The sequence below is a fragment of the Humulus lupulus genome, chromosome 7 (genome assembly GCF_963169125.1).
Source record: "Humulus lupulus chromosome 7, drHumLupu1.1, whole genome shotgun sequence".
Classification (NCBI taxonomy): Eukaryota; Viridiplantae; Streptophyta; class Magnoliopsida; order Rosales; family Cannabaceae; genus Humulus; species Humulus lupulus.
This window is the reverse complement of record NC_084799.1, coordinates 19,973,735-20,000,614: the sequence shown is the minus strand read 5'-3', so window position 1 is coordinate 20,000,614 and position 26,880 is coordinate 19,973,735. Positions and strand designations below refer to the sequence as shown.

Sequence of the window (26,880 nt, the reverse complement as noted above, 5' to 3'; positions counted from 1 at the left end):
TACTTAGAACTCTGATTAAGCATAAAAACTCAAATTTCCCTTTATAATAAGGTGATCATGTCAGCAATACTAGTCGTGGATGGAGAGCCACGTGGACCAACAAAATCTGTGGGGAATGAGCTGTGTGAAAAGTGACTGAGTATGGTGAAATTGGCGACAAATTTTGTTGGCATGTAAATTTCCATTTTTAAAAAATTATTATTAGTATTATATCTATACTGGTACTATATTTGAACCAAATATATATATATATAAGCGCCCATTAATAAAAAAAACAGTAATTTTTAAAATAATTTTTAACACTTTTTCTCAATATTTTTTTTTAAATTCTTTTTTTTTGTTAATTTCAAGAATTTTATTTTATCTTGTTTTAATAAACTTTTTAGAAAAAAAAACTTTTTCTTTAATTTTTTTATATTTTTTTGTTTTAATTTTTATTTTATTGAAATATTTAAAATATATATTATTTATATGTATTTTTTAGAATATGAAAAAGAAATTTTTTTTTTAAAAATGTGGACAGATAAAAATATATATTATATATTAAATTTTAATAAAAATGGAATGTATTAATTAAATTTTGTGGTACAAATATAATAACAATATATATATATATGTGTGTAATTTTATACTCTGTATTTATTTACCATCACTGTCCTTGTTCAAATTAATATCACTCGTTGTGAAAACACAGCATGCTACATTGTGATTTTCCCAACTTACATTCCCTTCTTCTCAAAATTTGACAAATTAGTCAATTATTTGAGTTTACTTTTTTACAAATATGTAAATATATAATTCCATACATAAACGAGGATTTATCAAATTTAAAGTGATATAGGACTAGAAAGAGATGTGTAATTTGGAGACATATTATTATTATTATTATTATTATTATTATTATTATGTTATTCTTTACCATCACTTTCCTTGTGCAAAATATCACACTTCACGAGAAAATTATAAAAGTTGTCTATGATTAATGATGAAATTAGCAAATGCCAACTATATATTCCAAATATCAATATAGGACTGAAGGATTCAACTTAATTAATAATTTAACGAGAAATCTCAACTTATTTCAGGATTATTATGTATATGGGAGGTTTGAAATCCCTTTAACTTAAAAAACGAAGGTTTAATACACAAGAATTTATATTAGGAATTTTTTCATTAATACATACGTACAAAAGTTTTAATGCAAAAATACGATAATTAAAGAATTCATTCATTAATATATACATCAAGTCTTTTTTGCAAAAATACGATTTTGCACTAGTATGTGTCTTAAGTAAGTAATACAAACAAGGTCTTTCTTGGTTTAAATTGAAAGTGAATAAAGCATAGTCAACCACAGGAATATGTGATATGTTTTGTTTTTTTTTCTTCAAATTTCTTGCCACATGCCAGAAGCACTATATATAGAACTTTTGTTCATTTATATATATAAACTAAAGCATATATGTGGATTTTGTCATAAATTACAGGTGTTGTACAGGTAAAATTATATGAATTTATGTTCAACATGTGGAGTAGCTGCATTTCTAAAAAAACAACAACTATATATTATGTATTGATATCATTGATCTTCCCACATTTTCATGATTATATATGTCACTTGAAACAAAGTTAAAAATCAACAATTCTATTAATATATACTGGGAAAAATTTTATAATTGTGAAAATGTTAAATGTGTCAAATTAAAAAATTGGAAATATTCATGTGAAGTTATGATGATGTTTTAATTAAATTAATTATTCCTTCCTTTTTTTAAGTCTTTGTTTTGAAGAAATAAAATAAAGGAGGTTGTAACCTTCAATGCTTTTTTCCCACCATCAATTTTTTTTCCTCTAATTTTGAGCTGGGGTGATTGGTGCACATATCTTAATCACACTTGTTAATTAAAATTGTTGATACTACAAAAATGAAACTTTATATGGTTGCTTAATGAGTTTCAACGGTTGCTTAACATGTTGTTTTATGAGTTGTTAATCAAGTAACTTTAAGGATTTCGTAAGGAGTTTCAAGGGTTGCTTAACATGCTCCTTAGGATATTTAAGGTTGGTTAATATGTTGTTTTATATGTTGCTTAATAGGTTGTTATATAGAATTGCTTCATAATTTTCAAGGGTTGCTTAATAAGTTGCTTTATAGATTGCTTATGAAGATTATGGGTTGTTTAGGAGTTTCAATGGTTGCTTAACAGATTTCTTTATGAGGATTATGGGTTGCCTAAGGAGTTTCTAAGGTTGCTTAACATGTTGTTATCTAGGGTTGCTTAAAGAGTTTCAAGAGTTGCTTAATAAGTTGATTTAGGAGTTGTTTATCAAGTTGCTAAAAGGATTGCGTAAGAAGTGGGTTGCTTAATAAGTTGATTTATGAGTTGTTTATCAAGTTGCTAAAAGGATTGCGTAAGAAGTTTGAAGGGTTGCTTAATAGGTTGTTTTATGGATTGCTTAATATGTTGCTTAATAGGTTGTTATGTAGAATTTCTTTAGAATTTTCATGGGTTGCTTAAAAGGTTGATTTATAGATTGTTTATGAGGATTATGGGTTGCTTAGGAGTTTAAAGACTTGCTTAACATGTTGTTTTATGAGGATTATGGATTGCTTAAGTAGTTTCTAGGGTTGCTTTACAAGTTGCTATCTAGGGTTGCTTAAGGAGTTTCAAGGATTGCTTAACAAGCTGCTTTATAAGTTGTTTATCAAGTTGCTTTAAGGATTGCGTAAGAATTTTCAAGGGTTGCTTAACAAGTTAATTTATGAGTTGCTTAACATGTTACTTAATATGTTATTATATAGAATTGCTTCAGAATTTTCAAGGGTTGCTTAAGAGGTTACTTTATAGAATGTTCATGAGAATTAAGGGTTGCTTAGGAGTTTCAGTGGTTGCAGAACAAGTTAAAAGAAACATATACTATTTCATTAGGTTTATGAGGTAACTATAGCTCAGGTTGCATATATGAGGTTGTTGTGGTTGCATAAGAGGTTGTTGGTGTTCCATATGAGCTAAGGTTGCATCCGAGGTTGCTGGTATGGTTGTTTAGGTTGATCCAAATAATTTTTTTTCATAAAACATTAATAGTCAAGAACACATGTATAAGCTGTAGGAAACTGAGAGAGAATCTTTGGTGAACTCCAACATTATCTAATCTCATCTAAAAATAACACAAGGCATAGAGTATTTATATTGTCAATATTATTGGGTGTTGGTGTTGATCAAGAGGAGAGCTTTTGCAACTTCCACCATATTAGGTCTCTCATCCACATTCTCTTTGATACACCTCTCTATTACACCTTGGCGCATTCCATCATTTTACCTCTTCTTTCTTCTTTTTCTTGCAACATATTGGCCTCCAATTCAAGTTTTTAAGAATCAATCCTGTCATTCTTATCAGCCGAATCATAAATATACCAAAGTAGTTGTCCCAAATTCTTTCCTGTCAACAATTCGGACAGTAGAACCCCAAAACCATAGACATCACTCATTTCTAAATAACGTCCATGAAAACATGCCTCAAGAGATATATACCCTACAATCCCATTAATCTGATCCACATCTACATGAGTTTTGCCTCAGAAGTGATGATTGAAAATCAAACAGCTTGGTACCATAGTTTTTTGTAACGACCCAAAATTACTAATAGGGCTTAAGGGTCTTGATTAGTGTGTCGGGAGGGCATAACTGGATTTTTTATGTGATTTAAATGATTAAAAGCATGTTTATATGATTATTTGGATATATGTGATGCATGACTATGTGTATTAGTATGCATGTAGGCCTTGATTAGGTTATAAGGGCATATTCGTAATTTTGGCCCGTTGAGGGCATAAATTTAAATATCTGTGATAAATTGTTGATACCACATTATTATGTGGATATATATATAGCTTGTGACTCGAGGCGATCCTAGTGAGCGGTTTAGCGAAAAAGTCACGGCGGGGATTTATACCCGGCTCGGGGCGAGCCTGGGGGTATTTCTGGGAATTTAGGAAATATATTGGAGTCTGTTTGATATTGAGGAATATAATTGGTGATTATTTAGGTGTTGGGAAGTAAGCGGTAAATATTAGAGACACTCGAGGAATTAGCGGGAATTAGGAGTAATGACCAAAATGCCCTTAGAATGATTCAATGGTTTAATTATTATTGGGAGGGAAATATGGTCATTTGGTTTATAAGGAATAAGAGTTGTTTCTATCTTTAAGGCTTAGTGGAATGTTTAGGGTACAGTGGAAGCTGAAAGAAAGGAAGGAAAGAGACAAAAGGAAAAGAAGGAGGAAAGAAAGAAAAACAAAACACCTAGAGCTAACCCCTTTCTTTCACTCGGTTGGCCTTTCCTCTTCATTTCTTGAGGATCTTCTGGAGCTATAACTTAGGGAGAGCTTGGGCTAAAGCTTGGAGTTAGGGACCTTGATTAAGCTTGAGGAATAGCAGAGGTTACTCATCCAATTAAGGTAAGTTGTCAAGGTTTTCTTCAGTTTTGGTTTTGGTGTTGAACTGGATTTCTGAACTGGGTTTTGATGGGAATTCTAGGTAATTAAGGCTGAGGTTTTGAGGAGGGAAAGCTAAGGAAGTGTGGAGGATAGCCTAAGGTCGAATTTCTCTATTGAAGGTAAGAAATTCTGAACTTGGTCACTTAAATTCTGAAGTTTATGTTGTTTTCTGTTGAGTTTTTGAGTTTCAAGATCAATCATATGGCTTTTTCTTGGTTTGATGATGCATGTGGTTGATTTTTGTATGGTTGGGTCATATGGGGTGAGATATAGATGTTGGTAGGCTTTTTTTGGTGTTTGGTTGAGGTTTGGAAGGATTTTGGAGGGTTTTGGCTCGAGGAAGTTTGAAGAGGAGAAATCAGGGTGTTGTCTGGCTGTGACTAGCACTGTATCGCTAGCCTTAGGGCGCTACAGCGCTAGGCTTGGGTGCTTGGGGCATTTTTGGCGCTATAGCGCCCTCTTTATGGCATTGTAGTGCTACCCTGTTTCCAAAATAGGGTTTTTGGGATATTTCTTAGGGTTTTTGCCCAGGGGCTCGGGGTTTGATTCCACTACCCCGTTTGGTGGAATTATAGCTTCCCGAGGGCTCAAGATTGGTCCCAATGTTAGGTTTTGGAATTGAAGTTTGGTATGGCTCTAACTTGTGACCGTGACTAGGTGTAAGCTAGGGCTCGGAAGGGATCGTGCTTGAGGGGTGTCACCATTGATCAAAGCTACCGGAATCCAAAGGTAAGAAAACTACACCCAGATATGTGATTATGTTGGGACTAAGAGCTCCCTATATCTACTATGATGTCATAGATTGTATTACACCATGGGACATGTGATAAACGGCCTAAGAGTGCCGGAATCAATATTTGCACACAGGGCGCGGCTCGACCACTGGTAGATGAGGACAGCTTGATATTCACTGAGCTCGGTTTAAGCGGGCCGGAGTCAGTGGGATAAATAGAGGGTGCGACCTAAGGGCGTTGACCCTGGTTATCATATGTGAATTGGTTATTAAGGTGAAATGATGAACTTGGTATGCTGAATACTTGATTATATTTGGATTGTTGAGTATATGATTATACTGTATGAGTTATCTGATTGTTTGTTTGATGATTATGCTCTATTATTGTGTTTTCTTGCTTGGCCTTGGCTCACGGGTGCTAGGTGGTGCAGGTAAAGGCAAGGGCAAAGTGGATGTAACGCCCCAACTCCAGGGACCGCTACAGTGCACATTGCAAACAGTGCTAAACTCGCTAATCGAGTCGTTTGGTCATAAACGTGTAACTAAGCATGATTAGCGGTTTAGGGGTTAAAAACTTTGGTTAAGATATAACGTTTCACTAGAACATTTACTGTATACATTGGGATCCCAAAAATATAATTTCAGAGTCTATTACAAGAAAGTGTTTACAACAGGCCGTTCTAAGCGGCAAAACAGGGTTCAGCCCTAGTTCCACTTTCAAACCTCGCCCAAGTATTGGTCGAGCAGCTGCATATGTACACGTCATCACCTAAGCTCTCCAACTCAAGGATGGCCCAGCTTTCTTTTGCCTTTACCTGCACCACAAAGCACCCGTGAGCCGAAGCCCAGCAAGAAAACTCACATGCTCATAAACAGTCATATCATGATATCAAACCATATTTGGCATGCCTAGCAAACATAGCTTTATTCAAGCATGCAAATGACCTCAAACAATGCTGGGGTATCCTGGATAAGGAATCCTGGCCTCCTGATTAGAGGACTATCAAGTCAATCCTAATCAGATGAGTGTCGCAACACTTGAGGTTCCGATAAACCATGCTGAGTGACCGACAAGCGAGTCACTAATTCAAATGGAAGGGTGGTTGTTGGGTAAGCCTCTAGCCTTCAATAGGTTCTGGTAAACCATACTGAGTGACTGACAAGCAAGTCACTAATCCAAATAGAAGGGTGGCTGTTGGGTAAGCCTCTAGCATTCAAGCGCTTATAATGTTCATTGACCTTGAGGTCGGTCCGGCATTAATGCTCTTTGAGTCATTCAATGCAGAAAGTCGATTAGATCTAATCTCTGTTGGCTTGCGTGATACACGCTAAGGCCATTCTGACTAATGAGTCAGTGCAACGTGACCAGTGCCCAGTACCACTGCCGAACCTGACTAATGAGTCACAGCTTCAAAGTTGATACTAACACCTTTGCCAATTCTGACTGATGAGTCAGTGCAACGTGACCAGTGCCCAGTACCACTGCCGAACCTGACTAATGAGTCACAGCTTCACAGTTGATACTAGCACCTTTGCCAAATCTGACTAATTAGTTAGTACCATGCACAGGTAAGCAATGCTATCAATGTGTCTCATATGCCAATTATCCAAGAATAGGGCATTCAGCATGCTTACTAAACAGTTGATAGCATAATTATGATCATGCAAAAACCCAGAGACTCAAGCTCTGACCAATCTCATATTCACCGTTCATGGCATGCCCTAATCACATGTTTCTCGTGCATCACATGCATCACACTTAATCATCCAGCATGCCTCAATAATAACCATATGCAAATGGGCAAGATTTCCAAGCATTCATTATGCTATCAATGTTTACATTTAAACATTCAACATGCATCAATCATAGCCATGCATGTCACACATGGGGTGCAGTTTTCTTACCTTTGGTCCAAGCACAGGTTACCAACAAATGAGCCACAAGCACGATCCCGATTCCAAGCCTTTAGTGTTAACCTAGTCACAACCAAAAATGGTGATCCAATGAGTTCAAGTTCTAAAACCAATCCTTGAACTAAAACTTAGCCTCCAAGACATCAATCCTCACTGATCGAGGTAGTAGGAAAGATCCTGAGGCCTAAAACCATGTTCCCAGGGTCAAAACACCCAAACGGGCTCAAAAGCATGCCTGAGTCGCGGCCCTAGAACCTTGAGCCGCGGCCCCCAGCACAACCAGAGGCAAGCGCCACGGCGCCCAACACCAAGGGCCGCGGCGCCCAGCAAGAGCAAATCAGGGCACCTGCTTCATCGAGCAAAGGCCGAGGCGCCCAAGAACAGGGTCGCGGCCCAACTTCGAGGCAGCCATTTTCCTTCGCTTTTAACCTTCTAAAACCTCCCAAAAACATGTCTAAACATTCCCAAATCATTAAATCAAAGTTCCCAAACTCCCCAATGGTCCAAAACCACCAAAACCCAAGGCTCCAACAAACTAAAAACTCAACGATTCACAAAATCCAATTCAAGCTTAAAAACTTAAAACTTAAACTTGAATTACCTCCGATTGAGTTGTTTCCAACTAAATCCTCCGGTTAATAAGCTTCTAATTCTCCTTAGGATTGCTATGCCTCGATCCTTTCTTGATTCCGAGTCCTAGAACTCAAGATACCTTCGAAAATGCGATCGGGAAACGAAAAGGGAACTTTTAGGGAGAGAACGTACAGAACGTTCTTTTTATTTTCTTAAAAGGTTACTTCAAGCTTAAGTAGCTTCCAATAAAACCTAGTGCTCGGGGTCCCAAAAACACCCCCGGGGATATTATGGTCAAAACTTCCAGAATTTCCCCCTGATCTTACTAGCTCCCAATTTATCACCAAATATTAATTCCCATTACCCAATAACCCGGTAATGCTCTAAATACCCATTGACTTACTCCAAGTCAAGCTTAAGTCCCGTTGTGACTTTCCCACTAGCTTACCTCCTAGGATCGTCTTGTGCTGGGTAGCCCTGGCATAACCAAATAATAACAAAACACCACGCCCATTTCACATATATGCCAAAAATTCCCGAAATGGCCAAAATATGAAAATCACCCAATTAATTACAAATGGGTTCACATGCACATTTAATACACCTAAACATGCATATTATCATTAAATATCATAATAAATCAATTATGGCCCTCCCGACCTCCTAATCAAGGTCCTGAGCCTTATTAGGAAATTTGGGGCATTACAGTGGACCAGTCCTGAAATGGAGAGCTTTGGGGCTGAATGTACATAGTCAGCTGATCTATCGCCACGGTCGAGGAGTGGTACAGGACGGGAAAAGCCTAAATGTATGTTTTTCCCTTAAAGTGGCTAGAAGCTGTACTTTTGTCTTGAAATTTTGTAAACTATCTTTTAACATTATTACTTATGGGATCCCATGTAAAGGAATTTTTTATTATATAAAATGTAGCTTTTGTGGCCAAAATATTTTAACCCTAGTTCAACTACAGTTTCAGTAACACATTTCTAACTAAAAGACTTGATTAGCAAGTCTTGCACCTTTATAAACACACAGTGTAACGGCATTGACTATCCAGGGCATTACAGTCTTGGTCTAAGAACACTATTTGGATACGTATGTCTCGATAGATGAAGTTCTTTGAATGGCTGTGGTGGAGAAAAGCAAGTGCATTTTCTATTCAAATACCAATCCTTAACTTGGTCTCAAATGGCAGTGGTGCTTCTTCACCATTTGTTTTGACGAAACGAGAGAGATTGCCATGAATCGGGAGCTCATACACCAACGTAGGCATCTCTGTCTCAATGCAGTACCCCAAGAGCTTCAAAACATTTTTGTGGTTACTCATCTATGATGCCACTGAAACGTCATTTGCAATCGTTCTCAAATCTTCTTATTTACTTATTGGCAAGAACCTTTTCACCGAAATTTCACAATCTTCTCCATCAATTGATCCTGTATACAACTTGTTGTTCCTACTCTGGTGTATCAGTCTGCTAGAATCGAAGTTGCGCATTGCCTTATTGAGTTGTTGAGAAGAGTATGACCGAAGAGGACGATTAGTTTTTCCATTAAACAAAAGAATGGTTTGCTCTAACACTGCAGCTCCATTCTTCAGAAAGAACTCATTTTCCTGTGTCTTGTTCTTGTTGTTTGTGTAGCATGAAAACATAATGAAAGAAGAAGATTGATTTTGAGGAGATGGACTAATCGAGGGGAGGGGAGACTGGTTGTGGGTGGTCTGGTTTAAATAAACACATCGATTGAGAGACAAAGAGACCATGGTATTGAGACGTTGACATAGATAACCAATCAACAACTTTTCTTCTATATCAAAAACAATTGAAAATAAAAACAAGGAACACATTGATTTAGATATCAACCTTAAGATACAGTGTGCCGCACTCACTTCACCACTATGAAACAAAGACTCATCCACGTTCTAGCCGACCACCTTGCCCAGACCTCTCGAGCAAACCATCACTACCCATCCACGTGCTTAGAGACGCCCATTCACGTTCTCCGTTGTCGTTCCAACCAAGTCCACGCCACTCACCGCAACCACGCCATCATTCGGGCCCTCAGTCAACGACGATGACTTTAGAACTGCGGATCTAGGAGGGTGGTCGGAAATCAGCCCTTAGCTTCAAGCGAGATTTTATTTTTGAAAATTTTAAATTAATGAAACATTATAATTGAAAAAAATGCAATATAAATATGAAAGAGTAAAACTTGGACAGTAAAATTGAAATTTTATAGCAAAAAGTTAGTATTACAAGGGAATTTCCCTAATTTTAATTATACTCACATGAAGATTTGAGTTTAGTCAAAATATTAATCTATAAATCTTTTTTTTTTACTTTTTTCTTGTGGTAATTTATAAATCAATTTTGAATACATTCTCTTTTGCGTATATTTTGAGTGGTATAACTGTAATATCAAGGTCAAATGAAAGAAGCAAAATAACTCTACTGAAACGTTCATATTATATATGTTTATATAATGAAAGCCATATTACGTACATTAAGCATCAAATCAAAGTACATATGTGTATACAGACATTAATTAGCCTTTGAAGCCCTAGCTTTCATAAAAAAGAATATCCTATATATAGCATTGTAATAAAAAATTCGTTCGTCGTAATTCCATCCAATGAGATCTCTACACTATAATTTTGCCCTACCAATGGCGATTTCTCATCGTGAAATTTCAACTGTTCGACGACGTAGTCGGCCCACTTCTGCTAGTCCCTTCTCCACCGCCTCGGTCCACGTGCCTCGAGCTGCTTTCTCTAGGCAACACCACTTGGCTACTGGTTCGTTCCAATTGACGGTTCAGTATGTTATTCCTCACCTCGGCGGATAGCCTCAAAGTGAACCGCTCAGTGTTCTCGCCCGCCCGGAAAAACGAGTAGCCGGTCGATTGAGACCGCCGGAGAAATCGTTGTGTCATTCTTGATCGAAATCCACTTATACGGCTTCTAATTGAATCATCGGACACCGTAGCGGGTACTAACGCCGGAAGTTGTTCTTGAGCTCTTTCTTGAACCGTAGGTTCGACTGCAGCGGCGTTGCTTTGAGATTCCATTTCTGTCTCGTTGGGGAACTCGGGTCGGTGTAGGGGCACGTTGGCTCCGTGTACCAGATCAACTCGGCATAAGGGACAATCGGTGTGCGACTTGAGCCACTTATCAATACAATGGGCGTGGAAAACGTGATTGCAATTGGGGATAAAACGCAGCATTTCATGGTCTTTGAACTCAAACAGACACACGCCGCAATTCAGCTCCTCGCCACGTCCAATCTGGAGCCTCATCGCCTCCGAATACTCAAGGGTCGGGAACGTCTCAAGAACTGCGGCATCGAGCCCTCCGCCTCCGCATCGGCATCCGCAGCAGCAGTAGGCGAAGAACAGCCCCAGAAACATGATGGCTAGTAGTCCAAACATGGCATACGCGATGTTGTAAGCTGTCGGTAAACCCCACGGGTTATACCCATTCGTGTTATTTTGAGGGTTTCCCGGCGACTGAGCTCCATTGTAGGATAACGCCGCCAGCAACAGAAGTAACACGAAAAGAATGGCCTTCATTTCCCGTTTGGATAACCGGAAATTGGAGTTTGTCATCATGGTGTGTAAGGTTGTTAAGTTGGAGAAGGAAATTTAGGTTTTGAGGTGCAAGAAAGCTCAAGAAGAGAAAATAGGAAATGAACAAAGTAGAGAATGGATTGAATTGTGCGAAGCTCTTTCTCGTGAGCTTGACACACTAGTATTTATATTGGTGGTCGAAACAATTGAGAGCTTACAAGAATTAGTTACAACAGATATTAACGAATATTCCCTGACTCTAACTGTTGCTAACAGACTCTACAAGTTCGTTAACAGGTTCTTTGAGAAAGAAAGAAAGAAAAGAAAAGAAAAAGAGGTTTATAATAATGAAATTATAAGAGATTAGTGATAAGAGGATAATGTGTCCAATCAATAAAATTTTGACACCTTATTTAATTTTGACACCTCATATTGTTAGGGAAGTTAATATTTTTTTAATGAAATGAAAATTGAGTGAAGTGTCGGTATTATATTGGTTTGACACATTATGGGACACAATAATTTGACAAAAGATCTTAATTCGAATATGTCGTGGAGGTCATGACATCAACATTTGAAGTCGTGGGGATGGTGACACGTGGACTAACGGGTCTGTGGGGGATTAATTGTTGAGTCCTTACTCAAACTTGGAGGCAAGCTTTGTTAACATGCAAATGCCTTATTCTTTTTTTTTTGTTGTTAATTAATCTTTTAAAAGTAATTTTATTTTGTAAGCTTAATTGTTTTGTTGTTTTGGTTTTGTTTTTCCCTTTTTAGGGTGGATACAATAGAATAGTTTTAAACCTAAAATAGAAGTCATTCTCAGAAGTTCGAATATTTTCTTGCTAGTTTTTTAATAATACTACATAAATAATTTGGAAATGTTAGAAATAATATGTTGCCTCAATGGAAATATAGGGACTCAGAAAAAGAAAAAAAAATGTATTATTATTTTTTTAATGTGGGTGGGACCCACCTGAGTAAAGGAGTCAGGACTCCCTTTTTCCTTTTCTTCTTCTTTCCCCTTCTCTCTCTCTGAAGCCTCTCCTTCTTCTTCTTCTTCTTCTCTCTTTTTCTTTTTCTTTTCTTTCCTTTGTTTTCTCTCCAAACCAACCACGGCAAGGACACCAGACCCAACCACCGCCGACCACCATTTCCGACACGTGCCAGTGCTGCAGCTTCCCAGACCGGCGACGACGGCAATCCCAAAGTTTGGTGACCATCGGAGCAAGGACTCGCCCGTACAACCATTCCAAAGTTTTGCTGTCAAAACTTTGAGGTGACTTTCCGGCGAATTCCGACCACCATTCGGCGAGTGGGTGGCACCATTGGAATCAGCGTCACGAGAGGAACGTTTCCCACTAAGTCATTCCGGTCAACTCGGCATTTTTCTCCGGCGACATTTTGGGTATCTTTGCCCCTTTTGGAAGCATTTTCCGGCGACACCGGAGGTCATTTGGGCAAAGGAGCTGTACTTTCGTGATGTCATCATCGAGAGGATCATTTTGATATATGCCATGCATATATTCATTGACGTTTCCGGTACACCGCTCACTGCCGATATCAACTGCTACTGTACACCGCTTGGGTGAGGTTCCGAAACTTGAAATTTAAATATGGTCATATTATATGTCATTGGACACGATTTTGAATGAGGAATGCAATGATGATAATCGTTTGCTCATTTGGTGCACGTAGGAAAAATGTGATATTAAAATCGGATTAAATCACTCTAGGATAATCGTTAAGCTTAGGAGCGTTGCTTTGGGCTCAGATTGAAAATTCTAAGGAGGTAGGGACTCAACTTGACTATTGGACTTATTTTACTCGTATTGAATTGCATTAAACATATTCCAATTTTGATATTTATAAAATGTTTGAAAAATTGAAAACTTAATCTGCATGTTTTCTTATCTGTTCTGAGGGCACTGAGTGCCAAATATATATATTTTTTACTTATTTATGCAGGCTATGATTTTTGGGTTTTATTCAAATGCAGCTGTTATGCTACCTAATTTTCTAAAATATAAAGGGAATATGTTTATTTCATTTCATGTTTACCTGCATTTGGTTATACCGATGAGAGTCATAGTGATCATGATTTGTGCAATTTATTATTTCATGACCTAGTCTCTGTGTCATCATAGGTAGATCAGGTGTCCAATCACATGTAAGTGTAAAGACCTAGTATCTGTATACAGGAAGTGTTCTGAGCCTCCCCTTGTGGTGGTTATCAGGTCCGGCTACCCGGTTTAGGATGTCGATTTTTCTATGGTGGGTAACGGGAACTAGGGATCTAGTGGACGTTGTGATGTGCACTTATAGCTATGCTCTTATGATTATTTGTGGTTTCTCTCTATTTTGGTTTATACATGATGATGTATGTTTTGTTTTGAAAAGCTAACCAAGCAAGGGTTTTATTAAACTCTTGGGTCCTATGTTAATAGTTGTTTTCCTACTGGGCTTTATAAGCTCAACCCCTATATCTCTCCCATTCCAGGATCCTAGTGACGCGATTGTGGATAAGGTGAATTATTGATGAAGTCAATGTGTTTAGTGCCATAGTCCTATCTTTTGAACATTATATATGTAATTAATTTGGAACATAATGGTGTGTATATCTAAATTAGTTATGTAATAGTTAGGAATGAGGAATGGTGGATGCTAAGTATTATTTTGGGTGTTTATGACTTATTAAATTTAACTGTTTGGTGATTACATAACTGTGGGAATTTTATTGTGTTCTATGTATAATGATAAATGATCATGCTTTTATCACTAATATTTTTATACATAATTATAGGAGCTATTCCATTATTTTAACTTATAATTATAGTACTATTTAATATAAATTAAATGATCATTTATAAAGAATATTTTCCAACAAGGGTCAAAGTTTGACCTTTGACTACCGAAGTTATGGATATTACAAATTTGTCACGGCCTAGGGCTCGGGTCGTGACAGAAAAATGGTATCAAAGCACCTAGTTTAAATACCTCGGAGTGTGTCACCAAATAGATTAAATTTATTTTAAAATAAAGTATTTTGATCTATAAAGGCGTATGTATATAGATAGCATCCATTCCTCACTAACTAGTTAGCTTTTGATTTACTGACCTAAGAAAATGCCTCCGAAAGGAAGGACAATAAGGTGAAGGCCTGCAGATGATGTCCTTGAGGCTGAGGTTCCCTCTCTGCCAGTTGCATTCCCTGTGAACGCCATTCTTGAGGCTTTAAGAGGCATTCCTGCCCAACAGATGGATCCAGCTGCCCGACAGAGCAATCACTTCCAGATCTTCCATCGGATTCAAATGCCTAAGTCTAAAGGTGGAAAGGATTCCATGGTTGCTGAAAGATGGTCGAGGCAGATAAAGAAGAGTTTAAACATTAGGGGAACACCTAAAGAGTATCATGTAAATTTTAATGTGCCCAAGTTGGAAAGGAGAGCACCGGATTGGTAGGAAGCCTTAAGTAGGATGAGATGAACTGAAGGGGTGACTTGAGGAAATTTTGTGAAGGGTTTTCAAGGAACAACATTTTAACCCATCTCATAGGAGGACTTGATTGGGTTATTTGATTACTTGAGATCAATGATAGGTGGATGAGATCACAAAATTACTAGATAATGATGGATGTGATTGAATGAGTTCTACATGAAATTTGTAGAATTATCTTCCTATGCTTATGTCGGTACGGTCGATCAACCTCTTTTTATTGAGCAGTTCCTCCGTCACTTAAACCCTTCAATGTTGGGTCCACTTGCCCCTATGACCTTTGGAAATTTGAATTAGTGTGTGACAGCATCCTTACGGACTGAGGCTCATCAAGAAGGAATTGAAAGAAAGAATCCGGCCCGAGAGAGAGGAAATGATAGGAAAATGAACAAGAAGAACCAAGGGCGATGGTTATCCCAAGGACAACAACTTAGTGGGGGTAGCAATAGTAGTGGATCTTTAGAAAAGACTCGAATTAGGTCGTATCAGTGTTTCAGTTGTGGCTAATAGGGTCATAAGAAGAAAGATTGCCCACAACGACAATAGAGGTTCCAAACATCACATGGAGGACCCATAGGGAGTTATGCTAGGTCTACTCCTTTCACAGGAAAACCTAAGAGTGACCAGTCTCAGACTTCATCTTATGGTTTCACACCCACACCAGGGCAACAATCCCAATATCAACATCAGTTCAAGCCCCAAGGTTCAGGATTCAATCAGGGGTACTCACAGAGTTTCCAAACTCCCATTTCTGCTGGGAGTCAGAGAGGGTTCAATCAAGGAGGAGGTTCTAGTGCAAGCACAAACCACCCTGCTCAAGGAAAAGGGAAAGCAAAGGAAAAAGCCTCTGGCCAAGCCTATACTCTTGGTGGTGATGATGTGCAAGGAGGAACATGTCAAGGAGTTGTGGATGGTATGGCTCTTATCTCACACTCTTGGGCTCATGTATTATTTGATACTGGTGCATCTCATTCCTTTATATCATGAATGTTTGCTAGCATGATGGATTTGAGTTGGGAAACTTTTAGTCCTACATTGCAGTTGAGTGTACCTATGGGAGGACATGGTGAAGTATCAACCATCTTCAAATCGGTTTGTATTGTGTTTGAAGGGCATAATTTATTAGGAAACCTGATGGTGTATGGGACAATTTGATGTGATTCCTGTCATGGATTGGTTGTCTAAGTACCAAGCCATTGTTGATTGCTCTCGCAAAGTGGTGACTCTTTTACCTCCAAGTGGAAATTTCATTGTATATCGAGCCAACATGAATGCAGTAAGGTGGTATCTTATCCTTAAGGCATGTTTAGGTGGGAAAAGAAACTTAGAGTGTTACGGGAGTCTATTCGCAATTGAGGATGAGTCTAGGCCTCTAGACAAGTTTCCTTGGATGTCAGTGGTTAGTGGATTTCCAGATGTGTTTCCTAAGGATTTGCAAGGACTACCACCTGATAGAGAGATCGAGTTTTGCATTGATTTGATTCCCGGGACTCAACTAGTTTCTATTACACCTTATTGCATGGCACCTGCAGAGTTGGCAGAATTGAAAAAGCAATTGGGTGTGCTAATGGATAACGGTACATCAGGAATAGTACTTCTCCATGGGGAGCTCCAGTTTTGTTTGCAAAGAAAGCTGATGGATCCTTGCGACTGTGCATCGATTATCAGAAATTGAATCAGATGACAATTAAGAACAAGTATCATTTGCCAAGGATAGATGAGTTGCTTGATCAGCTCGGAGGTTCAAAGTGTTTTTCCAAGATTGAGTTAAGGTCAGGCTATTATCAATTGACAATTAAGGAAGATGATATTCCTAAAACTGCTTTTAGAACACGTTATGGACACTTTGAGTTTTTGGTGAGGCCATTTAGATTGACGAATGCACTTGCAACATTTATGGACTTTATGAATAGAATCTTTAGAGCCTATTTGGATAAGTTTGTGGTTATTTTATTGATGATATTTTGGTGTATTCCCAGACACCTGAGGACCATGCAGAACATTTAACAATTGTGTTGCAAACCTTGAGGGACCATAAATTATATGCTAAGAAAGAGAAATGTGACTTTTGGATGACCGAGGTCAAATTCTTAGGGCATGTAAAATCTCAAGAAGGCATTACTGTGGATCCTGCAAAGATAGATTCTATCTTGCAGTGGGAAAGACCAAAGAACGTTACTAAGATTCAAAGTTTTCTTGGGTTAGCAGGTTACTATCATCGCTTTGTGAAGAATTTTTCTCAAATTGCTATACCTTTGACAAATCTAACAAGAAAGGATTTAAAGTTCGTGTCGGATGACAGTTGCGAAGAAGCTTTCAAAGAACTTAAGCCAAGATTGACTACGGTGCCTGTTCTCACTGTGCCTAATAGTGATGAGCCATATTTGGTATTCACTTATGCTTCTGGTACTGGTTTAGGAGGAGTTCTCTTGCAAAATGCAAAGGTTGTTGCCTATGCTTCACGCCAATTGAAACCACATGAGAAGAACTACCCTACACATGACTTGGAACTTGCAGCAGTGATTTTTGCCTTGAAAATTTGGAGATGTTACTTATATGGGGCAAATTTTGAATTATATTATGATCATAAGAGTTTAAAGTATCTCTTTACTCAAAGAGACTTGAATTTGAGGCAAAGAAGATGGGTCGAGTACATGGAAGATTATGATTTCACTTTGCAATATCATCCTAGAAAAGCAAATGTGGTCGCTGATGCATTAAGTAGAAAACCTCATAGCACTTTGGCTTGTTTGGCTCTTGAGGATTGGAAAAGAACGATCATTGTGGGTGCTTATGAATTAGAGTACTATGAAGGAAAAGATATTGCTTGTGTTTCAAATGTAGTGGTTACACCAATGCTACTTTAGCAAGTTAAGCAATGTCAGTGGCAAGATGAAAAATTGAGACTTATCTGGAATCGAATCCGAAACGGTGAGTAGTTAGATGGATGGAAAGTAAATGTTGAAGGATTCTTATACCATAAGGGAAGATTGGTCATTGCAAATATCCCTGATCTTAGAGAATCTGTTATGATCGAGGCCCATATGTCTAAGTTTACTGTACATCCTGGAAGTACAAAGATGCACCAAGACTTGAAAAGACAATTTTGGTGGGAAGGTATGAAGAGAGATATGGCTAGCTTCGTAGCTAGGTGTATGGTTTGTCAGCAGGATAAGGCTAAGCACCAAACCTTCAGGGTTGCTTCAACCTTTACCTATACCAGAATGGAAGTGGGATAAGATCACGATGGACTTTGTGACAAGATTGCCATTAACACCATTAAAGCAGACACTATTCAGGTGATTGTCGATCGTTTGACCAAATCTGCTCATTTCATTCCAATTAGGGAGGATTATAAGGTTTCTAGACTAGCTCGACTTTATCTGGGTAAAATACTTCGACTACATGGGTTGCCTTCCAGCATTGTTTCTGATAGAGATCCTCGATTTAAATCAAGGTTTTGGCGAGCATTAAAAAAAAACTTTAGGAACTTAACTTAACTTGAGCACCGCCCACTACCCTCAGACAGATGGATAGTCTGAGAGGACTATCCAAACTTTGGAGGACATGTTTTGTTCTTGTATTTTAGATTTTTGGGGGTAGCTGGAGAGAACACTTGTCATTGGTGGAATTCACTTGTAATAATATCTACCAGACCAATATAGGCATGGCTCCTTATGAGGCCTTATATGGGAGACCATGCAGATTACATTTGTATTAGGCAGAACCAAATTAGCATGTCACAATTGGATCACAGATTGCTAGTACTACTGAGAAGATCAAAGTATTTTTCCAAGAGAGACTTAAGGTTGTTCAAAGTCGTCAGAAGAGTCATGCCGATCTCCACCGGTGAGAAGTTGAGTTTGAGGTTGGTGACTATGTCTTCTTGAAAGTTACTCCCATGCATGGTGTGACGAGATTTGGAGTGAAGGGTAAGCTAGCCCCAAGGTATATTGGATCTTTCGAAGTTATCGAGAGGGTTGGGGAGGTCGCTTACCGATTGAACTTACCAGCGCGGTTGGGGCATGTTCACAATGTGTTCCATGTGTCGATGCTGAGGAAGTATACTCCAGACCCATCACACATCATTGGGTATGAAGCTATTCCTCTTCAAGAGAACGTGACATATGAAGAACAACCTATCAGAATCTTGGCGAGGGAGTTAAAGGTGCTAAGGAATAGGGAAATTCCCGTAGTCAAGGTCTTATGGTGGAACCATAGAGAAGACGGGGCTACTTGGGAGTTAGAGTTGGAGTTGTATGAGAAGTATCCTCATTTGTTTAATTTTCAGCTTAAGGTTGTACTTTGAAAATTTCGAGACAAAATTTCTTTAAGGAATGAAGAATGTAGGGACTCAGAAAAAGAAAAAGAAAAAGAAAAAGGTATTATTTTTTTAATGTGGGTGGGACCCACCTGAGTAAAGGAGTCAGTACTCCCTTTTTCCTTTTCTTCTTCTTTCCCCTTCTCTCTCCCCGAAGCCTCTCCTTCTTCTTCTTCTCTCTTTTTCTTTTTCTTTTCTTTCCTTTGTTTTCTCTCCAAACCAGCCACGGCAAGGACACCAGACCCAACTACCTCCGGCCACAATTTTTGACACGCGCCAGTGCTACAGCTTCCCAGACCAGCGACAATGGCAACCCCAAAGTTTGGTGACCATCGGAGCAAGGACTCGCCTGTACGGCCACTCCGAAGTTTTTCCGTCAAAACTTTGAGGTGACTTTCCGGCGAACTTCGACCACTATTCGGCGAGTGGGTGTGTAACGCCTTGGTTACCCCAGAACAGTTATGGTGAACCAGAAATTTGACTCGCTACCCGAGTCCTTTGGTTAAAAACTTGCTTCTAGGTGTTATTAACAAGCTAAGGTGGAAAACCAATCAAAAGGAAATGATATATTTTATTTAATACATAAAACTATTCATGGGCCCATCAAAACATTTACAAGTTATTTAAAACTCAAAATGGTCATTACTGTTTCAAATTTACAAACCCGCTGACCTAAGCGGCAAAAATAGGGTAAACCCCTAGTTCCTCTGAGAACTCCTTGGTCGTGGTGGTCAAGCGGCCGCATATGTACACATCACCACCTAAGCTCTCCACTCAAGGCTGGGTGAGCTTTTCTTTCCCTTTACCTACACCACATAGCACCCATGAGCCAAGGCCCAGCAAGAAAACACAATATAACATGAATAAAATATCAGCAATGATCGTAATAATCATTCAGGACTTTCAGTCCAAAGTAGAGAAGTGACAATTGTAAAAGTCACTAAGGTGGGTACATCTTCCTTTAGCCATGTGACGATAGGGTCACCGGGGCTTAACAGATAAGTGAACCTTTCACTAGCTTAAACAAGTTAGGTGCATGATGACTAGTCACCAACATAACCTACCTCATGACCATAGAGTCATAACCATGGAACACGGTTCCCTAGCCATGTGACAAGCAGTCACCTAGGCCTTAGGCCCTGGATCTGAGTAACTAGTTGTTGATGGTGAAATCTCGTCAACGAAATTAGATCGGAAAACTCAAAGGTAAGTCAGGTGATGTTTATATAAGAACTGAGAATAAACTTTAAGGAAAAGTAAACACAAATAAATGATGGAGCAAGTCTTGGTATATTTCTCAATAGCCTCTGCTTACAATGAATTTTCCAACCCCTCATTCTGAGGGGTCAAGCTCCTTTTATAGTTGGGCTCTAATGGCCCCTTATACATGGTGGTCCCTTGGGACAAAATAGTACATAAGTACACTGTCAGGGTAATAGCACATGTGGTAGTGGTATAGGAAGAGTGGTGGAGCAGAAGATCATAGTGTCAGCCTGGTACATAGTCAGAGGCATGCATATAGTGCCTCCACTCTCTGTACAAATCCGTACCTCCACTACCTGTGTGATACAGGTGTCAGGGTCATGCTTCTGTCCTCCTCATGGTTGTACGTCATGCACCCGATGGTTATTCTCGCCTCTCCAAGGCATGTATCTGCTCAAGGCTATTCCACGTCCTACTAAGTGTAAGGAAGCTAGTGTGTTGACATGAACGATATACTCAGTCATCTATTCCACTATTGGCTCTATACCTAATAGTTATTGGGTCTCTCCTATTGCTCTTCATCTCATGTGACTCATAGGAAGAGTGGTGCCCCGTTGGTGGCACTTACCTCAAGAAGAGAGGTAAGGCCTCTTCAACGGGGCCTGCTGCGTGTGTGATGAAGCATGACGCCTACAAATGGGATGAGGGTCTCATCTTGTGAAACCATCACTCTGCAGCCCCCACACTACGAGGCCCCTGGTATATGGCCGAAGGGTGTTTAGTGGAGGATAGGTCTCTTGAGGCCTTTGACGTGGCCGGTGCGCAAGGCGAGGCACACGAGGCCACTAGGTATGCGTGGCCCTTGGCTCCTTTGACTTGTGCCCCCATTCGCATGGCCACCTGATGCTGCGGGCGTGGCTGCGCGAGGCCGAGGGCCTGCTGGGGTGCAAGGCCACCTGGTGTGCAGGCATGGCTGCATGAGGCCGAGGGCCTGCTGGGGCGCGAAGCCACCTGGTGTGCGGGCGTGGCTGCACGAGGCCGTGGGCCTGCTGGGGCGCGAGGCCACCTGGTGTGCGGGCATGGGTACGTGAGGCCGAGGGCCTGTTGGGGCGCGAGGCCGCCTGGTGTGCGAGCGTGGCTGCGCGAGGCCGTGGTGCGGGGCCTTGGTGGCGCGCGAGGTCGTGGTGCGGGGGCACGCGAGGCCGTGTCGTGCATGGGCGCGAGATGGGTCCCTAAAACAGTTGGTGCGATATGCCCGTAGCATATCGGGCATACCCACAAGGCGTTTATGGGAGCCTATCACGCGCTTTTGGCCTTTTTATAACTGTTGAATTTCGAGCATCCACATTTATCATGTGACAATCTTCTGTATTCAAAAAGGGCCTACAGGCTCGAGTCCAATTGCATGATTAAGTGGCCTTTATCCCTCTGTTCTAATCAGGGGCTAGAGATTTATTATATGGTGGATTTTTGGCATCCACACTAGTCCTAGACTAGCCAAGCGCTTATATGTTTCATCGACCTTAGGGCCGGTCCAGCATTAATGCCTTAGAGTCATTCAACACTGATATCAATTAGATATAATCTTCATTTGGCCCTGCGTTTAGGACGCTTATGCCGTTTCTGACTCTTAGGTCAGTGATACGCGACTAGTGCCGTCCCTGACTAAATAGTGCCATACACAAGTAAACAACATCCACTAGCATTTAATATGCAATCACTGTCCACATTTATCAACCAACATGCCTCAACAACAATCATGCATGTCATATACACTGGGTGCAATTTTCTTACCTCCGGTTCGAGCGAGAAATAAAACAAGAACGACTCCTGAGAACAATCGACCTCTTGATCCCTTAGTGGTTACCTAATCACAACCAATTATAACCTCCATTAATGAAAATCCACAATGAGAGGGTTTTAACCTAAACTCCACACTCGGGACCTCGAAACATGCCCACACGGTGAGTAGATTCGATCCCGGGCCTTAAGGATTGAAACCTCGAGCCAAAAACCCTTAAAAACACTCAAAATGGGATTCTGGAGGAATAGAGTAGCGCTACAACGCTGCTCAATAGCGCCGCAGCGCTATACTCAGAACCCCCAAACAGCCCACAGAAAACCTATGTAGTGCTATAGCGCCCTCTAATGGGCGCTGTAGCGCTACCCCCAGACTGATCCTCCCCTGAAACCTCCTTCTTCGAATTCTTCAATTCTAACTCAATTCCATTGCTTCTAAATCCCATTTTTGATGCCAAATGAACCCAAAAACCATCCTTACATACCCCAAGCATCACAACCATAAGAACCCTAGCCAAAACTCCCAACAAAACCAATCATTCAACCTAGAAATCCCAAATGAAAATCAGAACTAAAACAGAGCAAAGCAGGGATTTTAATGGCTAGAAACTTACCTCAAGCTCAGATTATGATGTTCTTCAATAGTGGAACACACTCCCAAACTCCCAAGGCGTACTTCCCAAGCTTGAATCCTCAAGAATGGCTCAAAAATCACAAAGAAAACTGAAGGAGAAAAGGTACGGGAAAGCTCTTGAACTATACTCTGTTTTCTCTTCTTTCTACAGCCTTAATGGCTTATATCTATCCTAGGGGTGAAAAGACCAAAATACCCCTAGGTCAATTAAGGGTTTCTAAAGGCTCCCAAGGGCAAAATTGGTATTTCCCACCTATCTCGTTAATCATAATTAACGCTCTCCAATTCCCTCTATTCTCGATAATCTCAAACATCAATAACTCATATCCCGTTACCCTTTAATTCTCAGCAACACTCTAATCATTAAAATCACTCCGAGACTTATCCTGAACCCCGAACTTAAACCTGTTATGACTAGACCGCTAATTAATATTCCAAGATCGTCTCATGCAAAATAGCTGGAACAAACCCACATTATAATGTGGTCTCAACAATATGTCACCGACATGCATACAAATATACAATTACGCCATCAACGGGCCAAATTACCAAAACACCCCTGTAATTGAAATATGGACCCACATGCATGCATTTAACATCATATTATAATATAATTCACATAAACATGCATATTATTATTTAATGGCATAATTAAACAATTATGGCCCTCCCGGCCTACTAATCCAGCTATTAAACCGCATTAGGGATTCCGGGGCATTACAGGGTGGCACTATTGGAATCAGCATCGCGAGAGGAACGTCGCCCACTAAGTCATTCCGGTCAACTCGCCATTTTTCTCCGGCGAGATTTTGGGTATCTTTGCCCCTTTGGAAGCATTTTACGGTGACACCAGAGGTCATTTGGGCGAAGGAGCTATACTTTCGTGATGTACTCATCGAGAGGATCATTTTGATATATGCCATGCATATATTCGTTGACGTTTCTGGTACACCGCTCACTGCCGCAACCAACTCCTACTGTGCACCGCTTGGGTGAGGTTCCGAAACTTGAAATTTAAATATGGTCATATTATATGTCATTGGACACGATTTTGAATGAGGAATGCCATGATGATAATCGTTTGCTCATTTGGTGCACGTAGGAAAAATGTGATATTAAAATCAGATTAAATCACTATAGGATCATCGTTAAGCTTAGGAGCGTCGCTTTGGGCTCGGATTGAAAATTCTAAGGAGGTAGGGACTCAACTTGACTATTGGACTTATTTTACTCGTATTGAATTGCATTAAACATATTCCAATTTTGATATTTATAAAATGTTTGAAAAATTGAAAACTTAATCTGCATGTTTTCTTATCTGTTCTGAGGGCACTGAGTGCCAAAATTTTTTTTTTACTTATATATGCAGGTTATGATTTTTGGGATTTATTCAAATGCAGCTGTTATGCTGCCCAATTTTCTAAAATATAAAGGGAATATGTTTATTTCTTTTCATGTTTACCTGCATTTGGTTATACCGATGAGAGTCATAGTGATCATGATTTATGAATGCTATTGTTTCACAACCTAGTCTCTGTGTCATCATAGGTAGATCAGGTGTCCACTCACCTGTAGGTGTAAAGACCTAGTATCTGTATACAGGAAGTGTTCTGAGCCTCCCCTTGTGGTGGTTATCAGGTCCGGCTACCCGGTTTAGGATGTCGATTTTTCTATGGTGGGTAACGGGAACTAGGGATCTAGTGGACAGTGTGATGTGCACTTGTAGCTATGCTCTTATGATTATTTGTGGTTTCTCTCTATTTTGGTTTATAATGATGATGTATGTTTTGTTTTGAAAAGCTAACCATGCAGGGGTTTTATTAAACTTTTGGGTCTTATGTTAATAGTTGTTTTCCTACTGGGCTTTATAAGCTCACCCCCTGTATCTCTCCCATTCCAGGATCCTAGTGACACAATTGTGGATAAGGTGAATTATTGATGAAGCCAATGTGTTTAGTGCCATAGTCCTATCATTTGAACATTATATATGTATTTAATTTGGAACCTAATGGTCTGTATATCTAAATTAGCTATGTAGTAGTTAGGAATGAGGAATTTTGGATGCTAAGTATTATTTTTGGTGTTTATGACTTATTAAATTTAACTGTTTGGTGATTACATAACTGTGGGAATATTATTGTTCTATGTATAATGATAAATGATCATGATTTTATCACTAATATTTTTATACATAATTATAGTAGTTATTCCATTATTTTAACTTATAATTATAATACTATTTAATATAAATTAAATGATCATTTATAAAGACTATTTTCCAACAAGGGTCAAAGTTTGACCTTTGACCACCCAAGTTATGGATATTACAAATCTGCAACGGCCTAGGGCTCGGGCCGTGACAGGAAATATATGAACTATTATAACTCTAAAAAAATAGTACAAATAAATAAAGATTGATTAAATAAGATTACAATTCTATGACTGAAATTACAAATAAAATAAGAGAAGAAGTAGAAGAATAGAATAGAGAAATACAACTCTAAACAAAAGATACAAATAAAGTAATAGTGTTTGAAACAAAAGAAATAAAAAGATTAGAACTCTAAACAAGAAATACCAGTAAATAAGAAAAGAAGAATTGGATGAAAAACAATAGTAGAAAAGAAATAACAAGAACAAAATGTAAGAACACTTTCACTCACACCACCAAAGTGAAGAGTACTGGGATCACCAACTTGAACAAGATTTACAACCTTTGTCCAAAATCTTATTTTCCCCTAACTCAAGCACTAAGGGAAATCTCACAATTTGGAAATATCTCTATGGAATAATCAAGCCTCTAGGTATTTTCTATCCAAGTGCTCTAGTGGGTAGAAAATGTTGTGTCTTACAAGTGAGCAATAGGCTCCTATTTATAGAGTTTTGAGATACCCTTTGAATTTCAAATTCCACCAACCCCCATGGCTGTTACAAATGACTAATTGGATGTTTATGGAATTAAAAATGAGATTTGGGAGTTATTTGAGTTGTCAGAGTCAATCAAGAAAATTGGAAAAACTGAAAAATGGCTACCCGCTCTCCTGGTCGTGGCAAGGGCACTTCTGCCCACGACAGTGGCCCTCTGTCAGTGTGGCCGCGACCACCAATTCCCTTACCGCAACCTCGGGCCTTTTCAGCACACAATTTTTGTGCATTTTTTCCCAACGATTTCAAACAACTCTTAATTTATTTTGTAACCCCCGAACACATTATTAGGGTTAAAACCAAGTCTCCAACAACCATTTCACTTATGGCTTTGAGAAATTCAAATCAAAATTGTGTAACAACAAATCTACACAATAATAGGCAATATTTGGGAGTTACAAATTTGTTACTGAATTTGTAATTCTCAAATATGTTACACATTTGCACTATCCAAATGTTTTAACTCTCATTTGTATGTTACAACATGTGACACTCTTTGTCACATTTATTTAATCTAAAACACTATATTATAGAGTAATATAACATTCCCCCACTAGATTAAATAGTTATCTATTGTAACACTTATTTAATCATTCAACATTATATTTTAAAATATAACATATCCCCCACTTGATTAAATTATAACTCTATCTTATAGATGTCATTGCATTAGTGCATAAAATAAAGTTTTCTTCAACTTAAACTTTACTATAGTGTAATTATCACAAAATTTGTTGAAAATTTGGTTGAACTAGGCATTGAACCATATTTCCATGATAACAAATCGGTGATAAAAAACACATTTGCCATGTTCAATTGAGACATCTATGTCTCACTTTGCACCGTTAATGGCCATGTGCACTTTCCATTCTTGGACGCTCTTGAGAATACTCCCAACTCTCATGAGAGGCGGCACCACCCCTAGGTCCATACAGGTTGAACTCTTACAGTATTTTGTTACCAAAATTACTTGTCTTCACAAGATTGAATTCTATTAAAATAACCCTCAATTTGGTAACTCGTAAGTACTCAACATCTCAGATAGGATTATTTTTAGTACAACTAATATTCACTTAATTGACTTGTTGTTACCTATTGAACCTAACACTAGTGTTAATATAGGTTACCATCAATCGTTAATCTCTTTAGGGAGATTAACTCCCATCCCTCGAGATGATGTAGCCACTAAATCTCTCGTTAGTGGCTTAGTGAAAGTGTAA

General features: G+C 39.0%; 2 protein-coding genes across 2 annotated transcripts; one reads left to right on the top strand and one right to left on the bottom strand.

The window, feature by feature from the left end:
• Positions 1–10,406: 10,406 nt before the first annotated feature.
• Positions 10,407–11,324, bottom strand: LOC133791459 (E3 ubiquitin-protein ligase ATL6-like). The gene has a single exon (XM_062229387.1). It carries the CDS (start codon positions 11,322–11,324, stop codon positions 10,407–10,409), a length of 918 nt encoding a protein of 305 aa, XP_062085371.1.
• Positions 11,325–18,678: 7,354 nt separating this feature from the next.
• LOC133791458 (uncharacterized) lies at positions 18,679–19,086 on the top strand. Its single transcript, XM_062229386.1, has one exon. The coding sequence runs from the start codon at positions 18,679–18,681 to the stop codon at positions 19,084–19,086; it is 408 nt and encodes a 135-aa protein (XP_062085370.1).
• Positions 19,087–26,880: the final 7,794 nt, after the last annotated feature.